The following is a 20253-nucleotide window of genomic DNA, read 5'->3' on the forward strand; positions in this document are numbered from 1 at the left end:
CTCTCTATGACCCGCTCCTCACCTCTCTGACCTGCTCCTGACCTCTCTCTATGACCCACTCCTGACCTCTCTCTCTGACCCTCTCCTCACCTCTCTGACCCGCTCCTCACCTCTCTCTATGACCCGCTCCTCACCTCTAACCCGCTCATGAAATCTCTTGCCCGCTCCTGACCTCTCTATGACCCGCTCATAACCTTTCCATGACCCTTTCCTGATCTTATAGCTGCTCTAGTCCTCATTTGCCTTACCCGCCTCTCTCTTTCTGACCCCGCCCTCAGTCTCTCTCTAACCCCGCCCCCTCTCTTTATCCCTCAATCTATCCCCGCCCCTCCTCTTTTTGACCCCGCCTCATCCTCTTGCTCTTTGACTCCACCCCTCTGTATCTCTGATCCCACCCCTCTCTGACCCTGCCCCTCTCTCTAACCCCACCCCTCTCTCTGAGCACGCCTCCTCTCTCTGACCCCGCCCCACTCTCTGCCCCTGCCCCTCTGTCTGACCCCGCCCCTCTCTCTGACCCCGCCCTCTCTCTCTGACCCCGCCCTCCCTCTCTGACCCCGCCCTCTCTCTCTGACCCCGCCCTCTCTCTCTGACCCCGCCCTCTCTCTCTGACCCCGCCCTCTCTCTCTGACCCTGTCCCTCTCTCTGACCCCGCCCTCTCTCTCTGACCCCGCCCTCTCTCTCTGACCCCGCCCTCTCTCTCTCTGACCCCGCCCTCTCTCTCTGACCCCGCCCCTCTCTCTGACCCCGCCCTCTCTCTCTGACCCCGCCCATCTCTCTGACCCCGCCCCTCTCTCTGACCCCGCCCCTCTCTCTGACCCCGCCCTCTCTCTCTGACCCCGCCTGCTCTCAGGATTGCGAGTGGCTTTGGGGGCGCTCTGTTCGTGCTTCTGAATCGGAAGATTGTTCAGTTTATGAGGAAGCAGAAATCGATTAACAGATTCCTGATGAAGAAGTGAGTGTGCGGAGGGGAGAGAAACAGGAGTATCCACGCACACAGGCGTGTCACAATATATCCACGCACACAGGCCAGGCGTGTCACAATATATCCACGCACACAGGCGTGTCACAATATATCCACGCACACAGGCGTGTCACAATATATCCACGCACACAGGCCAGGCGTGTCACAATATATCCACGCACACAGGCGTGTCACAATATATCCACGCACACAGGCGTGTCACAATATATCCACGCACACAGGCGTGTCACAATATATCCACGCACACAGGCCAGGCGTGTCACAATATATCCACGCACACAGGCGTGTCACAATATATCCACGCACACAGGCGTGTCACAATATATCCACACCCACAGGAGCGTCACAATATATCCACACCCACAGGAGCGTCACAATATATCCACACCCACAGGAGCGTCACAATATATCCACACCCACAGGAGCGTCACAATTTATCCACACCCACAGGCGCATCACAATATATCCACACCCACAGGCGCGTCACAATAGATCCACACACACAGGCGCGTCACAATATATCCACACACACAGGCCCGTCACAATATATCCACACCCACAGGAGCGTCACAATATATCCACACCCACAGGAGCGTCACAATATATCCACACCCACAGGCGCGTCACAATATATCCACACACACAGGCGCGTCATAATTTTATCCACACCCACAGGCGCGTCACAATATATCCACACCCACAGGCGCGTCACAATATATCCACACCCACAGGCGCGTCACAATATATCCACACCCACAGGCATGTCACAATATTTCCACGCACACAGGCGTGTCACAATATATCCACGCACACAGGCGTATCACAATATATCCACACCCACAGGCGTGTCACAATATATCCACGCACACAGGCGCGTCGCAATATATCCACGCACACAGGCGCGTCACTATATATCCACACCCACAGGAACGTCACAACATATCCACACCCACAGGCGCATCACAATATATCCACGCACACCGGCGTGTCACAATATATCCACGCACACAGGCGCGTCACTATATATCCACACCCACAGGAGCGTCACAACATATCCACACCCACAGGCGCATCACAATATATCCACGCACACAGGAGCGTCACAATATATCCACACCCACAGGCGCGTCACAATATATCCACACCCACAGGCGCATCACAATATATCCACACCCACAGGCGTGTCACAATATATCCACGCACACAGGCGTGTCACAATATATCCACGCACACAGGCGTGTCATAATATATCCACACACACAGGCGCGTCATAATTTTATCCACACCCACAGGCGCGTCACAATATATCCACACCCCCAGGCGCGTCACAATATATCCACACCCACAGGCGCGTCACAATATATCCACACCCACAGGCATGTCACAATATATCCACGCACACAGGCGTGTCACAATATATCCATGCACACAGGCGTATCACAATATATCCACACCCACAGGCGTGTCACAATATATCCACGCACACAGGCGCGTCGCAATATATCCACGCACACAGGCGCGTCACTATATATCCACACCCACAGGAGCGTCACAACATATCCACACCCACAGGCGCATCACAATATATCCACGCACACAGGAGCGTCACAATATATCCACACGCACAGGAGCGTCACAATATATCCACACCCACAGGCGCGTCACAATATATCCACACCCACAGGCGCATCACAATATATCCACACCCACAGGCGTGTCACAATATATCCACGCACACAGGCGTGTCACAATATATCCACACCCACAGGCGTGTCACAATATATCCACGCACACAGGCGCGTCGCAATATATCCACGCACACAGGCGCGTCACTATATATCCACACCCACAGGAACGTCACAACATATCCACACCCACAGGCGCATCACAATATATCCACGCACACAGGCGTGTCACAATATATCCACGCACACAGGCGCGTCACTATATATCCACACCCACAGGAGCGTCACAACATATCCACACCCACAGGCGCATCACAATATATCCACGCACACAGGAGCGTCACAATATATCCACACGCACAGGAGCGTCACAATATATCCACACGCGCAGGAGCGTCACAATATATCCACGCACACAGGCGCGTCACTATATATCCACACACATAGGAGGGTCACAACATATCCACACCCACAGGCGCATCACAATATATCCACGCACACAGGAGCGTCACAATATATCTACACGCGCAGGAGCGTCACAATATATCCGCCGCTGTCTAACCGGTGACCCCTCTCCCTGCTCCCACCTCCAGGCGCCTGCTGTTCCCCGCTCTGGTCACTCTCCTCATCTCCACTCTGACCTTCCCTCCAGGATTCGGACAGTTCATGGCCGGACAGGTAAGTGGCCAGAGGAGGCACAGAGGTTGTAGGGCAGGGTGGGAAGTCGCGTTACAGAAGAGAGGAGTATGGGGGATGGCACAGACTGATTGTCCTCACATGCCCCCCCCCCCACAGCTGACGCAGAAGGAGACCCTGGTCACGCTGTTTGATAACTGCACGTGGGTGCAGCAGGGCGTCTCGCACGAGTTTATGGACAGCGGGATTTCCAGCGCTTGGAAACACCCCAGCGCCAATGTCTTCATCACTCTGGTGGTCTTCATCGTAATGAAGGTGAGCGAGACCCCACTAAGTATCTGCTGCAGGCAAGGGGCCGCAGGGACGAGGGGGAGGGCTGTCCCCCCTCAGGAATATGGGAGGGGGGAGGGGAGATTCAGGGGATTAGAATGGGAGGAGGGTGGGCATGCTTCTGAAAGAGAGGGGCGATAAGACACGTTTGGGGGAGTGTGGGGGGCTTTGCTCGCTCTCAGGGGGCATGTGCTCTGACCTCCCCATCTCTTCTCTCCCCCTGCTACCCTCTCTCTTCTCCCTTTATCTCTCTTCGGACCTCACTTCTCCCTCTCCCTCCGCTGCTCGCTCTTCTCTCTCTGTTGTCACTGTCAGTTTTGGATGTCTGCTTTAGCCACCACAATCCCCGTGCCATGTGGAGCCTTCATGCCCGTCTTTGTGATTGGTGAGTTACTGTTCACATGACATCATCAGTGTAATTCTGTGACATCATCAGGAGGGTGTCCTCTAAAGAGAGCGCATGACATCGAATCCCCCACATCCGCTCACACGTGTAATTACTGGAAAGGATCGTGCTCATTCTCTTCAACGTTACCCTCCTCAGTATCAATGCTGCTCCCTCCCCCCTCACTAACATTTCTCAGTACCCCCCACTCACAGCCCCACTCTCTCTCTCTGTGACCATCCCCCACTCTCTCTGTGCTGCGCCTCTCTTACTGCCCCCTCTCTGTCTTACTGCCCCCCACTCTCTCTGTCTCCCCACTCTCTTACTGCCCTCTCATTTTCTCTCTGTGCCCCAAACTCTGTGTGCTTCCCCTCTCTCCTACTGTCCCCCCACTCCCTGTACCCTCTTATCCCCCTATTTCTGTCTCTCTGTGCCCCCCACTCTCTATCTCTGTGCCGCCCCGCGCTCTTACTCCCTATTTCTGTGCCCCCCACTCTCTCCCTCCCACTCCCCGTGTGCCCCCCACTCTCTCCCCCCCCCCCCACTCCCTGTGCTCTCTCTGTGCCCCTCCCCTATTTTTCTCTGTGCCCGCACTCTCTCCCCCCCCCCCACTCCCTGTGCTCTCTCTGTGCCCCTCCCCTATTTTTCTCTGTGCCCGCACTCTCTCCTCCCCCCCACTCCCTGTGCTCTCTCTGTGCCCCTCCCCTATTTTTCTCTGTGCCCGCACTCCCCCCCCCACTCCCTGTGCTCTCTCTGTGCCCCTCCCCTATTTTTCTCTGTGCCCACACTCTCTCCCCCCCCCCACTCCCTGTGCTCTCTCTGTGCCCCTCCCCTATTTTTCTCTGTGCCCGCACTCTCTCCCCCCCCCCACTCCCTGTGCTCTCTCTGTGCCCCTCCCCTATTTTTCTGTGCCCACACTCTCCCCCCCCCCACTCCCTGTGCTCTCTCTGTGCCCCTCCCCTATTTTTCTCTGTGCCCGCACTCTCCCCCCCCCCACTCCCTGTGCTCTCTCTGTGCCCCTCCCCTATTTTTCTGTGTGCCCGCACTCTCCCCCCCCCCACTCCCTGTACCCTGTGTGCCCCCTCTCACTCCCTTTGCCCCGTCTCAGTGCCTGGCTCTGCCCGTGTCCTCCCTGCAGGGGCGGCGTTTGGCCGCTTGGTGGGCGAGAGCATGGCCGCGTGGTTTCCTGACGGGATTCACACGGATGGAAACACGTATCGGATTGTTCCGGGCGGCTACGCTGTGGTTGGTAAGAAGGACGCCCGCATCTCTACACCCCACACACAGCGCCTGCCCCTCCCCCCCGCTCTCTTACCCCCCTCTCCGTGCTACCCCGCAGGCGCGGCGGCTCTCTCTGGCGCGGTCACGCACACGGTGTCCACGGCTGTCATTGTGTTTGAGCTGACGGGGCAGATCTCTCACATTCTGCCCGTGATGATCGCGGTGATTCTGGCGAACGCGGTGGCGCAAAGTCTGCAGCCGTCTCTGTACGACAGCATAATCCGCATCAAGAAGCTGCCCTACCTGCCGGAGCTGGGCTGGGGGCACCAGGAGTGAGTATCACCCCGGGGGGGGGGGGGTATTATCCCAGGCAGGGAGGTGTGAGTATTATCCCAGGCAGGGAGGTGTGAGTATTACCCCTGGGGGAGTATTATCCCAGGCAGGGAGGTGTGAGTATTACCCCGGGCAGGGAGGTGTGATTATTACCCCGGGGGAGTGTTATCCCAGGCAGGGAGGTGTGAGTATCACCCCGGGGGGGGGGGGGGGGGGGTATTATCCCAGGCAGGGAGGTGTGAGTATTACCCCTGGGGGAGTATTATCCCAGGCAGGGAGGTGTGAGTATTATCCCAGGCAGGGAGGTGTGAGTATCACCCCGGGGGGGGGGGTATCATCCCAGGCAGGGAGGTGTGATTATTACCCCGGGGGGGGGGGGTATTATCCCAGGCAGGGAGGTGTGAGTATTACCCCGGGCAGGGAGGTGTGAGTATTACCCCGGGGGAGTGTTATCCCAGGCAGGGAGGTGTGAGTATTATCCCAGGCAGGGAGGTGTGAGTATTATCCTAGGCAGGGAGGTATGAGTATTACCCCGGGGGAGTGTTATCCCAGGCAGGGAGGTGTGAATATTACCCCGGGGGGAGTGTTATCCCAGGCAGGGAGGTGTGAGTATTATCCCAGGCAGGGAGGTGTGAGTATTACCCCGGGCAGGGAGGTGTGAGTATTACCCCGGGGGAGTGTTATCCCAGGCAGGGAGGTGTGAGTATTATCCCAGGCAGGGAGGTGTGAGTATTATCCCAGGCAGGGAGGTGTGAGTATTATCCCAGGCAGGGAGGTGTGAGTATTATCCCAGGCAGGGAGGTGTGAGTATTATCCCAGGCAGGGAGGTATGAGTATTACCCCGGGGGAGTGTTATCCCAGGCAGGGAGGTGTGAGTATTACCCCGGTGGGAGTGTTATCCCAGGCAGGGAGGTGCGAGTATTATCCCGGGGGGAGTGTTATCCCAGGCAGGGAGGAGTATTACCCTGGGGGGGTATTATCCCAGGCAGGGAGGTGTGAGTATTAACCCTTGGGGAGTGTTATCCCAGGCAGGGAGGTGTGAGTATCACCCCGGGGGGGTATTATCCCAGGCAGGGAGGAGTATTACATTGGGGTAGAGGTGGGTGTGTTGTATTACCCTAGGAACTTTAGGCCAATATTATCTAAGCAGTGTTCAGTATACGGTATATATATGTATCCCGCAGGCGGTATAATGTGCGCGTTGAGGACATCATGCTGCGGGACGTCCCCTTTGTGATTCTGAGCTCTACGTTTCGGGAGCTGCAGGAGCTGCTGGCAAAATGCCGGCTGAAGACCCTCGCACTGGTGGAAACTGCAGGTGAGAGCGGGGGGAGTCAGGAGGTGGGGCCACATGGCAGTGCCACGCTCCCCCTCACACACCGTGCAGACATGGCAGTGCCACGCTCCCCCTCACACACAGTGCAAACAGACATGGCAGTGCCACGCTCCCCCTCACACACAGTGCAGACATGGCAGTGCCACGCCCCCCCTCACACACACAGTGCAGACATGGCAGTGCCACGCTCCCCCTCACACACACCGTGCAGACATGGCAGTGCCACGCTCCCCCTCACACACACCGTGCAGACATGGCAGTGCCAGCCTCCCCCTCACACACACAGTGCAGACATGGCAGTGCCAACCTCCCCCTCACACACAGTGCAGACATGGCAGTGCCACGCTCCCCCTCACACACACAGTGCAGACATGGCAGTGCCACGCTCCCCCTCACACACAGTGCAGACATGGCAGTGCCACGCTCCCCCTCACACACACAGTGCAGACAGACATGGCAGTGCCACGCTCCCCCTCACACACACAGTGCAGACAGACATGGCAGTGCCACGCTCCCCCTCACACACTCAGTGCAGACATGGCAGTGCCACGCTCCCCCTCACACACACAGTGCAGACATGGCAGTGCCACGCTCCCCCTCACACACAGTGCAGACAGACATGGCAGTGCCAACCTCCCCCTCACACACAGTGCAGACAGACATGGCAGTGCCACGCTCCCCCTCACACACAGTGCAGACAGACATGGCAGTGCCACGCTCCCCCTCACACACAGTGCAGACAGACATGGCAGTGCCACGCTCCCCCTCACACACAGTGCAGACAGACATGGCAGTGCCACGCTCCCCCTCATACACCATGCAGACATGGCAGTGCTACGCTCCCCCTCACACACACAGTGCAGACATGGCAGTGCCAGCCTCCCCCTCACACACACCGTGCAGACAGACATGGCAGTGCCACGCTCCCCCTCATACACCGTGCAGACATGGCAGTGCCACGCTCCCCCTCACACACAGTGCAGACAGACATGGCAGTGCCACGCTCCCCCTCACACACAGTGCAGACATGGCAGTGCCACGCTCCCCCTCACACACACAGTGCAGACATGGCAGTGCCAGCCTCCCCCTCACACACACCGTGCAGACAGACATGGCAGTGCCACGCTCCCCCTCACACACAGTGCAGACATGGCAGTGCCACGCTGCCCCTCACACACACAGTGCAGACATGGCAGTGCCACGCTCCCCCTCTCACACACAGTGCAGACATGGCAGTGCCAGCCTCCCCCTCACACACACAGTGCAGACATGGCAGTGCCACGCTCCCCCTCACACACACAGTGCAGACAGACATGGCAGTGCCACTCTCCCCCTCACACACACAGTGCAGACATGGCAGTGCCACGCTCCCCCTCACACACCGTGCAGACAGACATGGCAGTGCCACTCTCCCCCTCACACACACAGTGCAGACATGGCAGTGCCACGCTCCCCCTCACACACACAGTGCAGACAGGGCAGTGCCACGCTCCCCCTCACACACACAGTGCAGACAGGGCAGTGCCACGCTCCCCCTCACACACAGTGCAGACATGGCAGTGCCACTCTCCCCCTCACACACACAGTGCAGACATGGCAGTGCCACGCTCTCCCTCACACACACAGTGCAGACAGACATGGCAGTGCCACGCTCCCCCTCACACACAGTGCAGACATGGCAGTGCCACGCTCCCCCTCACACACACAGTGCAGACATGGCAGTGCCACGCTCCCCCTCACACACACAGTGCAGACATGGCAGTGCCAGCCTCCCCCTCACACACACAGTGCAGACATGGCAGTGCCACGCTCCCCCTCACACACACAGTGCAGACATGGCAGTGCCACGCTCCCCCTCTCACACACAGTGCAGACATGGCAGTGCCACGCTCCCCCTCACACACACCGTGCAGACATGGCAGTGCCACGCTCCCCCTCACACACAGTGCAGACAGACATGGCAGTGCCACGCTCCCCCTCACACACAGTGCAGACATGGCAGTGCCACGCTCCCCCTCACACACAGTGCAGACATGGCAGTGCCACGCTCCCCTTCACACACACAGTGCAGACATGGCAGTGCCACGCTCCCCCTCACACACAGTGCAGACATGGCAGTGCCACTCTCCCCCTCACACACACAGTGCAGACATGGCAGTGCCACGCTCCCCCTCACACACACCGTGCAGACAGACATGGCAGTGCCACGCTCCCCCTCATACACCGTGCAGACATGGCAGTGCCACGCTCCCCCTCACACACAGTGCAGACAGACATGGCAGTGCCACGCTCCCCCTCACACACAGTGCAGACATGGCAGTGCCACGCTCCCCCTCACACACAGTGCAGACATGGCAGTGCCACTCTCCCCCTCACACACACAGTGCAGACATGGCAGTGCCACGCTCCCCCTCACACACACAGTGCAGACAGACATGGCAGTGCCACGCTCCCCCTCACACACAGTGCAGACATGGCAGTGCCAACCTCCCCCTCACACACACAGTGCAGACATGGCAGTGCCACGCTCCCCCTCACACACACAGTGCAGACAGACATGGCAGTGCCACGCTCCCCCTCACACACACAGTGCAGACATGGCAGTGCCACTCTCCCCCTCACACACACAGTGCAGACATGGCAGTGCCAACCTCCCCCTCACACACACAGTGCAGACATGGCAGTGCCACTCTCCCCCTCACACACACAGTGCAGACATGGCAGTGCCACGCTCCCCCTCACACACACCGTGCAGACATGGCAGTGCCAGCCTCCCCCTCACACACACAGTGCAGACATGGCAGTGCCACGCTCCCCCTCACACACACCGTGCAGACATGGCAGTGCCACGCTCCCCCTCACACACACAGTGCAGACATGGCAGTGCCACGCTCCCCCTCACACACACACCGTGCAGACATGGCAGTGCCACGCTCCCCCTCACACACACCGTGCAGACATGGCAGTGCCACGCTCCCCCTCACACACTCAGTGCAGACATGGCAGTGCCACGCTCCCCCTCACACACACAGTGCAGACATGGCAGTGCCACGCTCCCCCTCACACACACCGTGCAGACATGGCAGTGCCACGCTCCCCCTCACACACACCGTGCAGACATGGCAGTGCCACGCTCCCCCTCACACACACCGTGCAGACATGGCAGTGCCACGCTCCCCCTCACACACTCAGTGCAGACATGGCAGTGCCACGCTCCCCCTCACACACACAGTGCAGACATGGCAGTGCCACGCTCCCTATCACACACACCGTGCAGACATGGCAGTGCCACGCTCCCCCTCACACACAGTGCAGACAGACATGGCAGTGCCACGCTCCCCCTCACACACAGTGCAGACATGGCAGTGCCACGCTCCCCCTCACACACAGTGCAGACATGGCAGTGCCACTCTCCCCCTCACACACACAGTGCAGACATGGCAGTGCCACGCTCCCCCTCACACACACAGTGCAGACAGACATGGCAGTGCCACGCTCCCCCTCACACACAGTGCAGACATGGCAGTGCCAACCTCCCCCTCACACACACAGTGCAGACATGGCAGTGCCACGCTCCCCCTCACACACACAGTGCAGACAGACATGGCAGTGCCACGCTCCCCCTCACACACACAGTGCAGACATGGCAGTGCCACTCTCCCCCTCACACACACAGTGCAGACATGGCAGTGCCAACCTCCCCCTCACACACACAGTGCAGACATGGCAGTGCCACTCTCCCCCTCACACACACAGTGCAGACATGGCAGTGCCACGCTCCCCCTCACACACACCGTGCAGACATGGCAGTGCCAGCCTCCCCCTCACACACACAGTGCAGACATGGCAGTGCCACGCTCCCCCTCACACACACCGTGCAGACATGGCAGTGCCACGCTCCCCCTCACACACACAGTGCAGACATGGCAGTGCCACGCTCCCCCTCACACACACACCGTGCAGACATGGCAGTGCCACGCTCCCCCTCACACACACCGTGCAGACATGGCAGTGCCACGCTCCCCCTCACACACTCAGTGCAGACATGGCAGTGCCACGCTCCCCCTCACACACACAGTGCAGACATGGCAGTGCCACGCTCCCCCTCACACACACCGTGCAGACATGGCAGTGCCACGCTCCCCCTCACACACACCGTGCAGACATGGCAGTGCCACGCTCCCCCTCACACACACCGTGCAGACATGGCAGTGCCACGCTCCCCCTCACACACTCAGTGCAGACATGGCAGTGCCACGCTCCCCCTCACACACACAGTGCAGACATGGCAGTGCCACGCTCCCTATCACACACACCGTGCAGACAGGGCAGTGCCACTCTCCCCCTCACACACACAGTGCAGACATGGCAGTGCCACGCTCCCCCTCACACACACAGTGCAGACATGGCAGTGCCACGCTCCCCCTCACACACACAGTGCAGACATGGCAGTGCCAGCCTCCCCCTCACACACACAGTGCAGACATGGCAGTGCCACGCTCCCCCTCACACACAGTGCAGACAGACATGGCAGTGCCAGCCTCACCTCACACACACAGTGCAGACATGGCAGTGCCACGCTCCCCCTCACACACACAGTGCAGACAGGGCAGTGCCACGCTCCCCCTCACACACAGTGCAGACATGGCAGTGCCACTATCCCCCTCACACACACAGTGCAGACATGGCAGTGCCACGCTCCCCCTCACACACACAGTGCAGACAGACATGGCAGTGCCACGCTCCCCCTCACACACAGTGCAAACATGGCAGTGCCACGCTCCCCCTCACACACACAGTGCAGACATGGCAGTGCCACGCTCCCCCTCACACACACAGTGCAGACATGGCAGTGCCACGCTCCCCCTCACACACACAGTGCAGACAGGGCAGTGCCACGCTCCCCCTCACACACACAGTGCAGACATGGCAGTGCCACGCTCCCCCTCACACACAGTGCAGACAGACATGGCAGTGCCACGCTCCCCCTCACACACACAGTGCAGACATGGCAGTGCCACGCTCCCCCTCACACACAGTGCAGACAGACATGGCAGTGCCACGCTCCCCCTCACACACACAGTGCAGACAGACATGGCAGTGCCACGCTCCCCCTCACACACAGTGCAGACAGACATGGCAGTGCCACGCTCCCCCTCACACACAGTGCAGACAGACATGGCAGTGCCACGCTCCCCCTCAATTTTTTTTTATAAATGTGCCCTACATTAATAACCCTAACCCCATCACTAACCCTAACCCCATCACTAACCCTAACCCTGTCACTAACCCCATCACTAACCCTAACCCCATCACTAACCCTAACTCTGTCACTATCCCCATCACTAACCCTAACTCTGTCACTAACCCCATCACTAACCCTAACTCTGTCACTAACCCAATCACTAACTTTAACCCCATCACTAACCCAATCACTAACCCTGTCACTATCCCCATCACAAACCCTAACTCTGTCACTATCCCCATCACTAACCATAACTCTGTCACTAACCCCATCACTAACCATAACTCTGTCACTAACCCAATCACTAACCCTAACCCCATCACTAACCCTAACCCCATCACTAACCCTAACCCCATCACTAACCCCATCACTAACCCTAACCCCATCACTAACCCTAACCCCATCCCTAACCCATGGGGTTACAATACAATACAATACAACTCTATGACTAACCCTAATTATTACTAACCCTAACTCTATTACTAACCCCAACTCTATTACTAACCCCAACTCTATTACTAACCCTAACTATATTACTAACCCTAACTCTATTACTAACCCTAACTATTACTAACCCTAACTATTACTAACCCTAACTCTATTACTAACCCTAACTATTACTAACCCTAACTCTATTACTAACCCTAACTCTATTACTAACCCTAACTCTATTACTAACCCTAACTCTATTACTAACCCTAACTCTATTACTAACCCTAACTCTATTACTAACCCTAACTCTATTACTAACCCTAACTATTACTAACCCTAACTCTATTACTTACCTTAACCACTAACCCTAACCTGTCACTAACCCTATCACTAGCTTTAACTCTGTCGCTAACTCTGTAACTACCTAACTGTATACCCACTAACGAACACACTCTCATTCTGTGCGCCCCTCACCCTGCACTCTCTGAGTTATTATTGGTACATCGCCTCTCTCTCTCTCTCTCTCTCTCTCTCACACACACAGACAGTGCCTCTCTCTCACACACACAGACAGTGCCTCTCTCTCACACACAGACAGTGCCTCCCTTTCACACACAGACAGTGCCTCCCTTTCACACACAGACAGTGCCTCCCTTTCACACACAGACAGTGCCTCCCTCACACACAGACAGTGCCTCTCTCACACACAGACAGTGCCTCTCTCACACACAGACAGTGCCTCTCTCACACACAGACAGTGCCTCTCTCACACACAGACAGTGCCTCTCTCACACACAGACAGTGCCTCTCTCACACACAGACAGTGCCTCTCTCACACACAGACAGTGCCTCTCTCACACACAGACAGTGCCTCTCTCACACACAGACAGTGCCTCTCTCACACACAGACAGTGCCTCTCTCACACACAGACAGTGCCTCTCTCTCACACACAGTGCCTCTCTCACACACAGACAGTGCATCTCTCACACACAGACAGTGCCTCTCTCTCACACACAGACAGTGCCTCTCTCACACACAGACAGTGCCTCCCTTTCACACACAGACAGTGCCTCCCTTTCACACACAGACAGTGCCTCTCTCACACACAGACAGTGCCTCTCTCACACACAGACAGTGCCTCTCTCACACACAGACAGTGCCTCTCTCACACACAGACAGTGCCTCTCTCACACACAGACAGTGCCTCTCTCACACACAGACAGTGCCTCTCTCACACACAGACAGTGCCTCTCTCACACACAGACAGTGCCTCTCTCTCACACACAGTGCCTCTCTCACACACAGACAGTGCATCTCTCACACACAGACAGTGCCTCTCTCTCACACACAGACAGTGCCTCTCTCACACACAGACAGTGCCTCCCTTTCACACACAGACAGTGCCTCCCTTTCACACACAGACAGTGCCTCTCTCTCACACAGACGGTGCCCCTCTCTCACACAGACGGTGCCCCTCTCTCTCCCACACAGTGCCTCTCTCTCACACACAGTGCCTCTCTCTTACACACAGTGCCTCTCTCTCTTACACACAGTGCCTCTCTCTCTCACACACAGTGCCTCTCTCTCTCACACAGACAGTGCCTCTCTCTCTCACACAGACAGTGCCCCTCTCTCTCCCATACAGTGCCTCTCTCTCACACACAGTGCCTCTCTCTCACACACAGTGCCTCTCTCTCACACACACAGTGCCTCTCTCTCACACACACAGTGCCTCTCTCTCACACACAGTGCCTCTCTCTTACACACAGTGCATCTCTCTCTCACACACAGTGCCTCTCTCTCACACAGACGGTGCCCCTCTCTCTCACACACAGTGCCTCTCTCTCACACACAGTGCCTCTCTCTCACACACAGTGCCTCTCTCTCACACACAGTGCCTCTCTCTCACACACACAGTGCCTCTCTCTCACACACAGTGCCTCTCTCTCACACACACAGTGCCTCTCTCTCTCACACAGACGGTGCCTCTCTCTCACACAGACGGTGCCCCTCTCTCTCCCACACAGTGTCTCTCTCCCACACACAGTGCCTCTCTCTCACACACAGTGCCTCTCTCTCACACACAGTGCCTCTCTCTCACACACAGTGCCTCTCTCTCACACACAGTGCCTCTCTCTCACACACAGTGCCTCTCTCACACACAGTGCCTCTCTCACACACAGTGCCTCTCTCTCACACACAGTGCCTCTCTCTCACACAGTGCCTCTCTCTCACACAGTGCCTCTCTCTCACACAGTGCCTCTCTCTCACACACACAGTACCTCTCTCTCACACACACAGTACCTCTCTCTCTCTCACACACAGTGCCTCTCTCTCACACACACCATGCCTCTCTCTCACACACACAGTGCCTATCTCTCTCACACACACAGTGCCATTCTCTCTCTCTCACACAGTGCCTCTCTCACACATATTGCCTCTCTCACACACAGTGCCTCTCTCACACACAGTGCCTCTCTCTCACACACACAGTGCCTCTCTCTCACACACACACACACACTGCCTCTCTCTCTCTCACACACACAGTGCCTCTCTCTCTCTCACACACAGTACCTCTCTCTCACACACACACAGTGCCTCTCTCTCACACACACACAGTGCCTCTCTCTCCCACACACACAGTGCCTCTCTCTCTCTCTCACACACAGTGCCTCTCTCTCTCACACACAGTGCCTCTCTCTCTCTCACACACAGTGCCTCTCTGTCTCACACACAGTGCCTCTCTGTCTCACACACAGTGCCTCTCTGTCTCACACACAGTGCCTCTCTGTCTCACACACAGTGCCTCTCTGTCTCACACACAGTGCCTCTGTCTCACACACAGTGCCTCTCTGTCTCACACACAGTGCCTCTCTGTCTCACACACAGTGCCTCTGTCTCACACACAGTGCCTCTCTCTCACACACAGTGCCTCTCTCTCACACACAGTGCCTCTCTCTCACACACAGTGCCTCTCTCTCACACACAGTGACTCTCTCTCACACACAGTGACTCTCTCTCACACACAGTGACTCTCTCTCACACACAGTGACTCTCTCTCTCTCACACACACAGTGCCTCTCTCTCTCACACACACACTGCCTCTCTCTCTCACACACACACTGCCTCTCTCTCTCTCTCACACACACAGTGCCTCTCTCTCTCACACACAGTACCTCTCTCTCACACACAGACGGTGCCTCTCTCTCACACAGACGGTGCCCCTCTCTCTCCCACACAGTGTCTCTCTCCCACACACAGTGCCTCTCTCTCACACACACACAGTGCCTCTCTCTCCCACACACACAGTGCCTCTCTCTCTCTCACACACAGTGCCTCTCTCTCTCACACACAGTGCCTCTCTCTCTCTCACACACAGTGCCTCTCTGTCTCACACACAGTGCTTCTCTGTCTCACACACAGTGCCTCTCTGTCTCACACACAGTGCCTCTCTGTCTCACACACAGTGCCTCTCTGTCTCACACACAGTGCCTCTCTGTCTCACACACAGTGCCTCTCTGTCTCACACACAGTGCCTCTGTCTCACACACAGTGATTCTCTCTCACACACAGTGCCTCTCTGTCTCACACACAGTGCCTCTCTGTCTCACACACAGTGCCTCTCTGTCTCACACACAGTGCCTCTCTGTCTCACACACAGTGCCTCTGTCTCACACACAGTGACTCTCTCTCACACACAGTGCCTCTCTGTCTCACACACAGTGCCTCTCTGTCTCACACACAGTGCCTCTGTCTCACACACAGTGCCTCTCTCTCACACACAGTGCCTCTCTCTCACACACAGTGCCTCTCTCTCACACACAGTGCCTCTCTCTCACACACAGTGACTCTCTCTCACACACAGTGACTCTCTCTCACACACAGTGACTCTCTCTCACACACAGTGACTCTCTCTCTCTCACACACAGTGACTCTCTCTCTCTCACACACACAGTGCCTCTCTCTCTCACACACATTGCCTCTCTCTCACAAACACAATGCCTCTCTCTCGCTCTCTCACAGTGCCTCTCTCTCACTGTGCCTCTCTCTCTCTCTCACACACACAGTTCCCCTCTCTCTCACACACAGTGCCCCTCTCTCTCACACACAGTGCCCCTCTCTCTCACACACAGTGCCTCTCTCTCTCTCACAGTGCCTCTCTCTCTCTCTCACACACAGTGCCCCTTTCTCTCACACACAGTGCCCCTCTCTCTCACACACAGTGACCCTCTCTCTCACACACAGTGACCCTCTCTCTCACACACAGTGCCTCTCTCTCTCACACACACAGTGCCCCTCTCTCTCACACACCGTGCCCCTCTCTCTCACACACAGTGCCTCTCTCTCTCACACACACAGTGCCCCTCTCTCTCACACACCGTGCCCCTCTCTCTCACACACAGTGCCTCTCTCTCTCTCACAGTGCCTCTCTCTCTCTCTCTCACACACAGTGCCCCTCTCTCTCACACACAGTGCCCCTCTCTCTCACACACAGTGACCCTCTCTCTCACACACAGTGCCCCTCTCTCTCACACACAGTGACCCTCTCTCACACACACAGTGCCCCTCTCTCTCACACACCGTGCCCCTCTCTCTCACACACAGTGCCTCTCTGTCTCACACACAGTGCCTCTCTGTCTCACACACAGTGCCTCTGTCTCACACACAGTGCCTCTCTCTCACACACAGTGCCTCTCTCTCACACACAGTGCCTCTCTCTCACACACAGTGCATCTCTCTCTCACACACAGTGCCTCTCTCTCACACAGACGGTGCCCCTCTCTCTCCCACACAGTGCCTCTCTCTCACACACAGTGCCTCTCTCTCACACACAGTGCCTCTCTCTCACACACAGAGCCTCTCTCTCTCACACACAGTGCCTCTCTCTCACACACACAGTGCCTCTCTCTCACACACAGTGCCTCTCTCTCACACACACAGTGCCTCTCTCTCTCACACAGACGGTGCCTCTCTCTCACACAGACGGTGCCCCTCTCTCTCACACACAGTGCCTCTCTCTCACACACAGTGCCTCTCTCACACACAGTGCCTCTCTCTCACACAGTGCCTCTCTCTCACACAGTGCCTCTCTCTCACACACACAGTACCTCTCTCTCACACACACAGTACCTCTCTCTCTCTCACACACAGTGCCTCTCTCTCACACACACCATGCCTCTCTCTCACACACACAGTGCCTATCTCTCTCACACACACAGTGCCATTCTCTCTCTCACACACAGTGCCTCTCTCACACATATTGCCTCTCTCACACACAGTGCCTCTCTCACACACAGTGCCTCTCTCTCACACACACAGTGCCTCTCTCTCTCACACACACACACACTGCCTCTCTCTCTCTCACACACACAGTGCCTCTCTCTCTCTCACACACAGTACCTCTCTCTCACACACACACAGTGCCTCTCTCTCACACACACACAGTGCCTCTCTCTCCCACACACACAGTGCCTCTCTCTCTCTCTCACACACAGTGCCTCTCTCTCTCACACACAGTGCCTCTCTCTCTCTCACACACAGTGCCTCTCTGTCTCACACACAGTGCCTCTCTGTCTCACACACAGTGCCTCTCTGTCTCACACACAGTGCCTCTCTGTCTCACACACAGTGCCTCTCTGTCTCACACACAGTGCCTCTGTCTCACACACAGTGCCTCTCTGTCTCACACACAGTGCCTCTCTGTCTCACACACAGTGCCTCTGTCTCACACACAGTGCCTCTCTCTCACACACAGTGCCTCTCTCTCACACACAGTGCCTCTCTCTCACACACAGTGCCTCTCTCTCACACACAGTGACTCTCTCTCACACACAGTGACTCTCTCTCACACACAGTGACTCTCCCTCTCTCACACACAGTGCCTCTCTCTCACACACACAGTGCCTCTCTCTCTCACACACACACTGCCTCTCTCTCTCTCACACACACACAGTGCCTCTCTCTCTCACACACAGTACCTCTCTCTCACACACAGACGGTGCCTCTCTCTCACACAGACGGTGCCCCTCTCTCTCCCACACAGTGTCTCTCTCCCACACACAGTGCCTCTCTCTCACACACACACAGTGCCTCTCTCTCCCACACACACAGTGCCTCTCTCTCTCTCACACACAGTGCCTCTCTCTCTCACACACAGTGCCTCTCTCTCTCTCACACACAGTGCCTCTCTGTCTCACACACAGTGCTTCTCTGTCTCACACACAGTGCCTCTCTGTCTCACACACAGTGCCTCTCTGTCTCACACACAGTGCCTCTGTCTCACACACAGTGCCTCTCTCTCACACACAGTGACTCTCTCTCACACACAGTGACTCTCTCTCACACACAGTGACTCTCTCTCTCTCACACACACAGTGCCTCTCTCTCTCACACACAGTGCATCTCTCTCTCACACACAGTGCCTCTCTCTCACACAGACGGTGCCCCTCTCTCTCCCACACAGTGCCTCTCTCTCACACACAGTGCCTCTGTCTCACACACAGTGCCTCTCTGTCTCACACACAGTGCCTCTCTGTCTCACACACAGTGCCTCTGTCTCACACACAGTGCCTCTCTCTCACACACAGTGCCTCTCTCTCACACACAGTGCCTCTCTCTCACACACAGTGACTCTCTCTCACACACAGTGACTCTCTCTCACACACAGTGACTCTCTCTCTCTCACACACACAGTGCCTCTCTCTCTCACACACACACTGCCTCTCTCTCTCACACACACACTGCCTCTCTCTCTCTCTCACACACACAGTGCCTCTCTCTCTCACACACAGTACCTCTCTCTCACACACAGACGGTGCCTCTCTCTCACACAGACGGTGCCCCTCTCTCTCCCACACAGTGTCTCTCTCCCACACACAGTGCCTCTCTCTCACACACACACAGTGCCTCTCTCTCCCACACACACAGTGCCTCTCTCTCTCTCACACACAGTGCCTCTCTCTCTCACACACAGTGCCTCTCTCTCTCTCACACACAGTGCCTCTCTGTCTCACACACAGTGCTTCTCTGTCTCACACACAGTGCCTCTCTGTCTCACACACAGTGCCTCTCTGTCTCACACACAGTGCCTCTCTGTCTCACACACAGTGCCTCTCTGTCTCACACACAGTGCCTCTCTGTCTCACACACAGTGCCTCTGTCTCACACACAGTGATTCTCTCTCACACACAGTGCCTCTCTGTCTCACACACAGTGCCTCTCTGTCTCACACACAGTGCCTCTCTGTCTCACACACAGTGCCTCTCTGTCTCACACACAGTGCCTCTCTGTCTCACACACAGTGCCTCTGTCTCACACACAGTGACTCTCTCTCACACACAGTGCCTCTCTGTCTCACACACAGTGCCTCTCTGTCTCACACACAGTGCCTCTGTCTCACACACAGTGCCTCTCTCTCACACACAGTGCCTCTCTCTCACACACAGTGCCTCTCTCTCACACACAGTGCCTCTCTCTCACACACAGTGACTCTCTCTCACACACAGTGACTCTCTCTCACACACAGTGACTCTCTCTCTCTCACACACAGTGACTCTCTCTCTCTCACACACACAGTGCCTCTCTCTCTCACACACATTGCCTCTCTCTCACACACACAATGCCTCTCTCTCGCTCTCTCACAGTGCCTCTCTCTCACTGTGCCTCTC

At 56.6% G+C, this 20253-nt stretch overlaps 1 protein-coding gene across 1 annotated transcript in view; it reads left to right on the plus strand.

Moving 5' to 3' along the window:
* Window positions 1-20253, plus strand: part of CLCN2 (chloride voltage-gated channel 2) — a 111356-nt gene that overhangs the window by 52940 nt on the left and 38163 nt on the right. Inside the window, 7 exon segments of the mRNA XM_075569437.1 lie at window positions 851-952; window positions 3261-3345; window positions 3463-3618; window positions 3949-4018; window positions 5157-5267; window positions 5358-5571; window positions 6757-6890. Coding sequence (XP_075425552.1) covers window positions 851-952; window positions 3261-3345; window positions 3463-3618; window positions 3949-4018; window positions 5157-5267; window positions 5358-5571; window positions 6757-6890 — 872 coding nt within the window.

This window comes from Ascaphus truei, chromosome 14, assembly GCF_040206685.1.
Source record: "Ascaphus truei isolate aAscTru1 chromosome 14, aAscTru1.hap1, whole genome shotgun sequence".
NCBI lineage: Eukaryota > Metazoa > Chordata > Amphibia > Anura > Ascaphidae > Ascaphus > Ascaphus truei.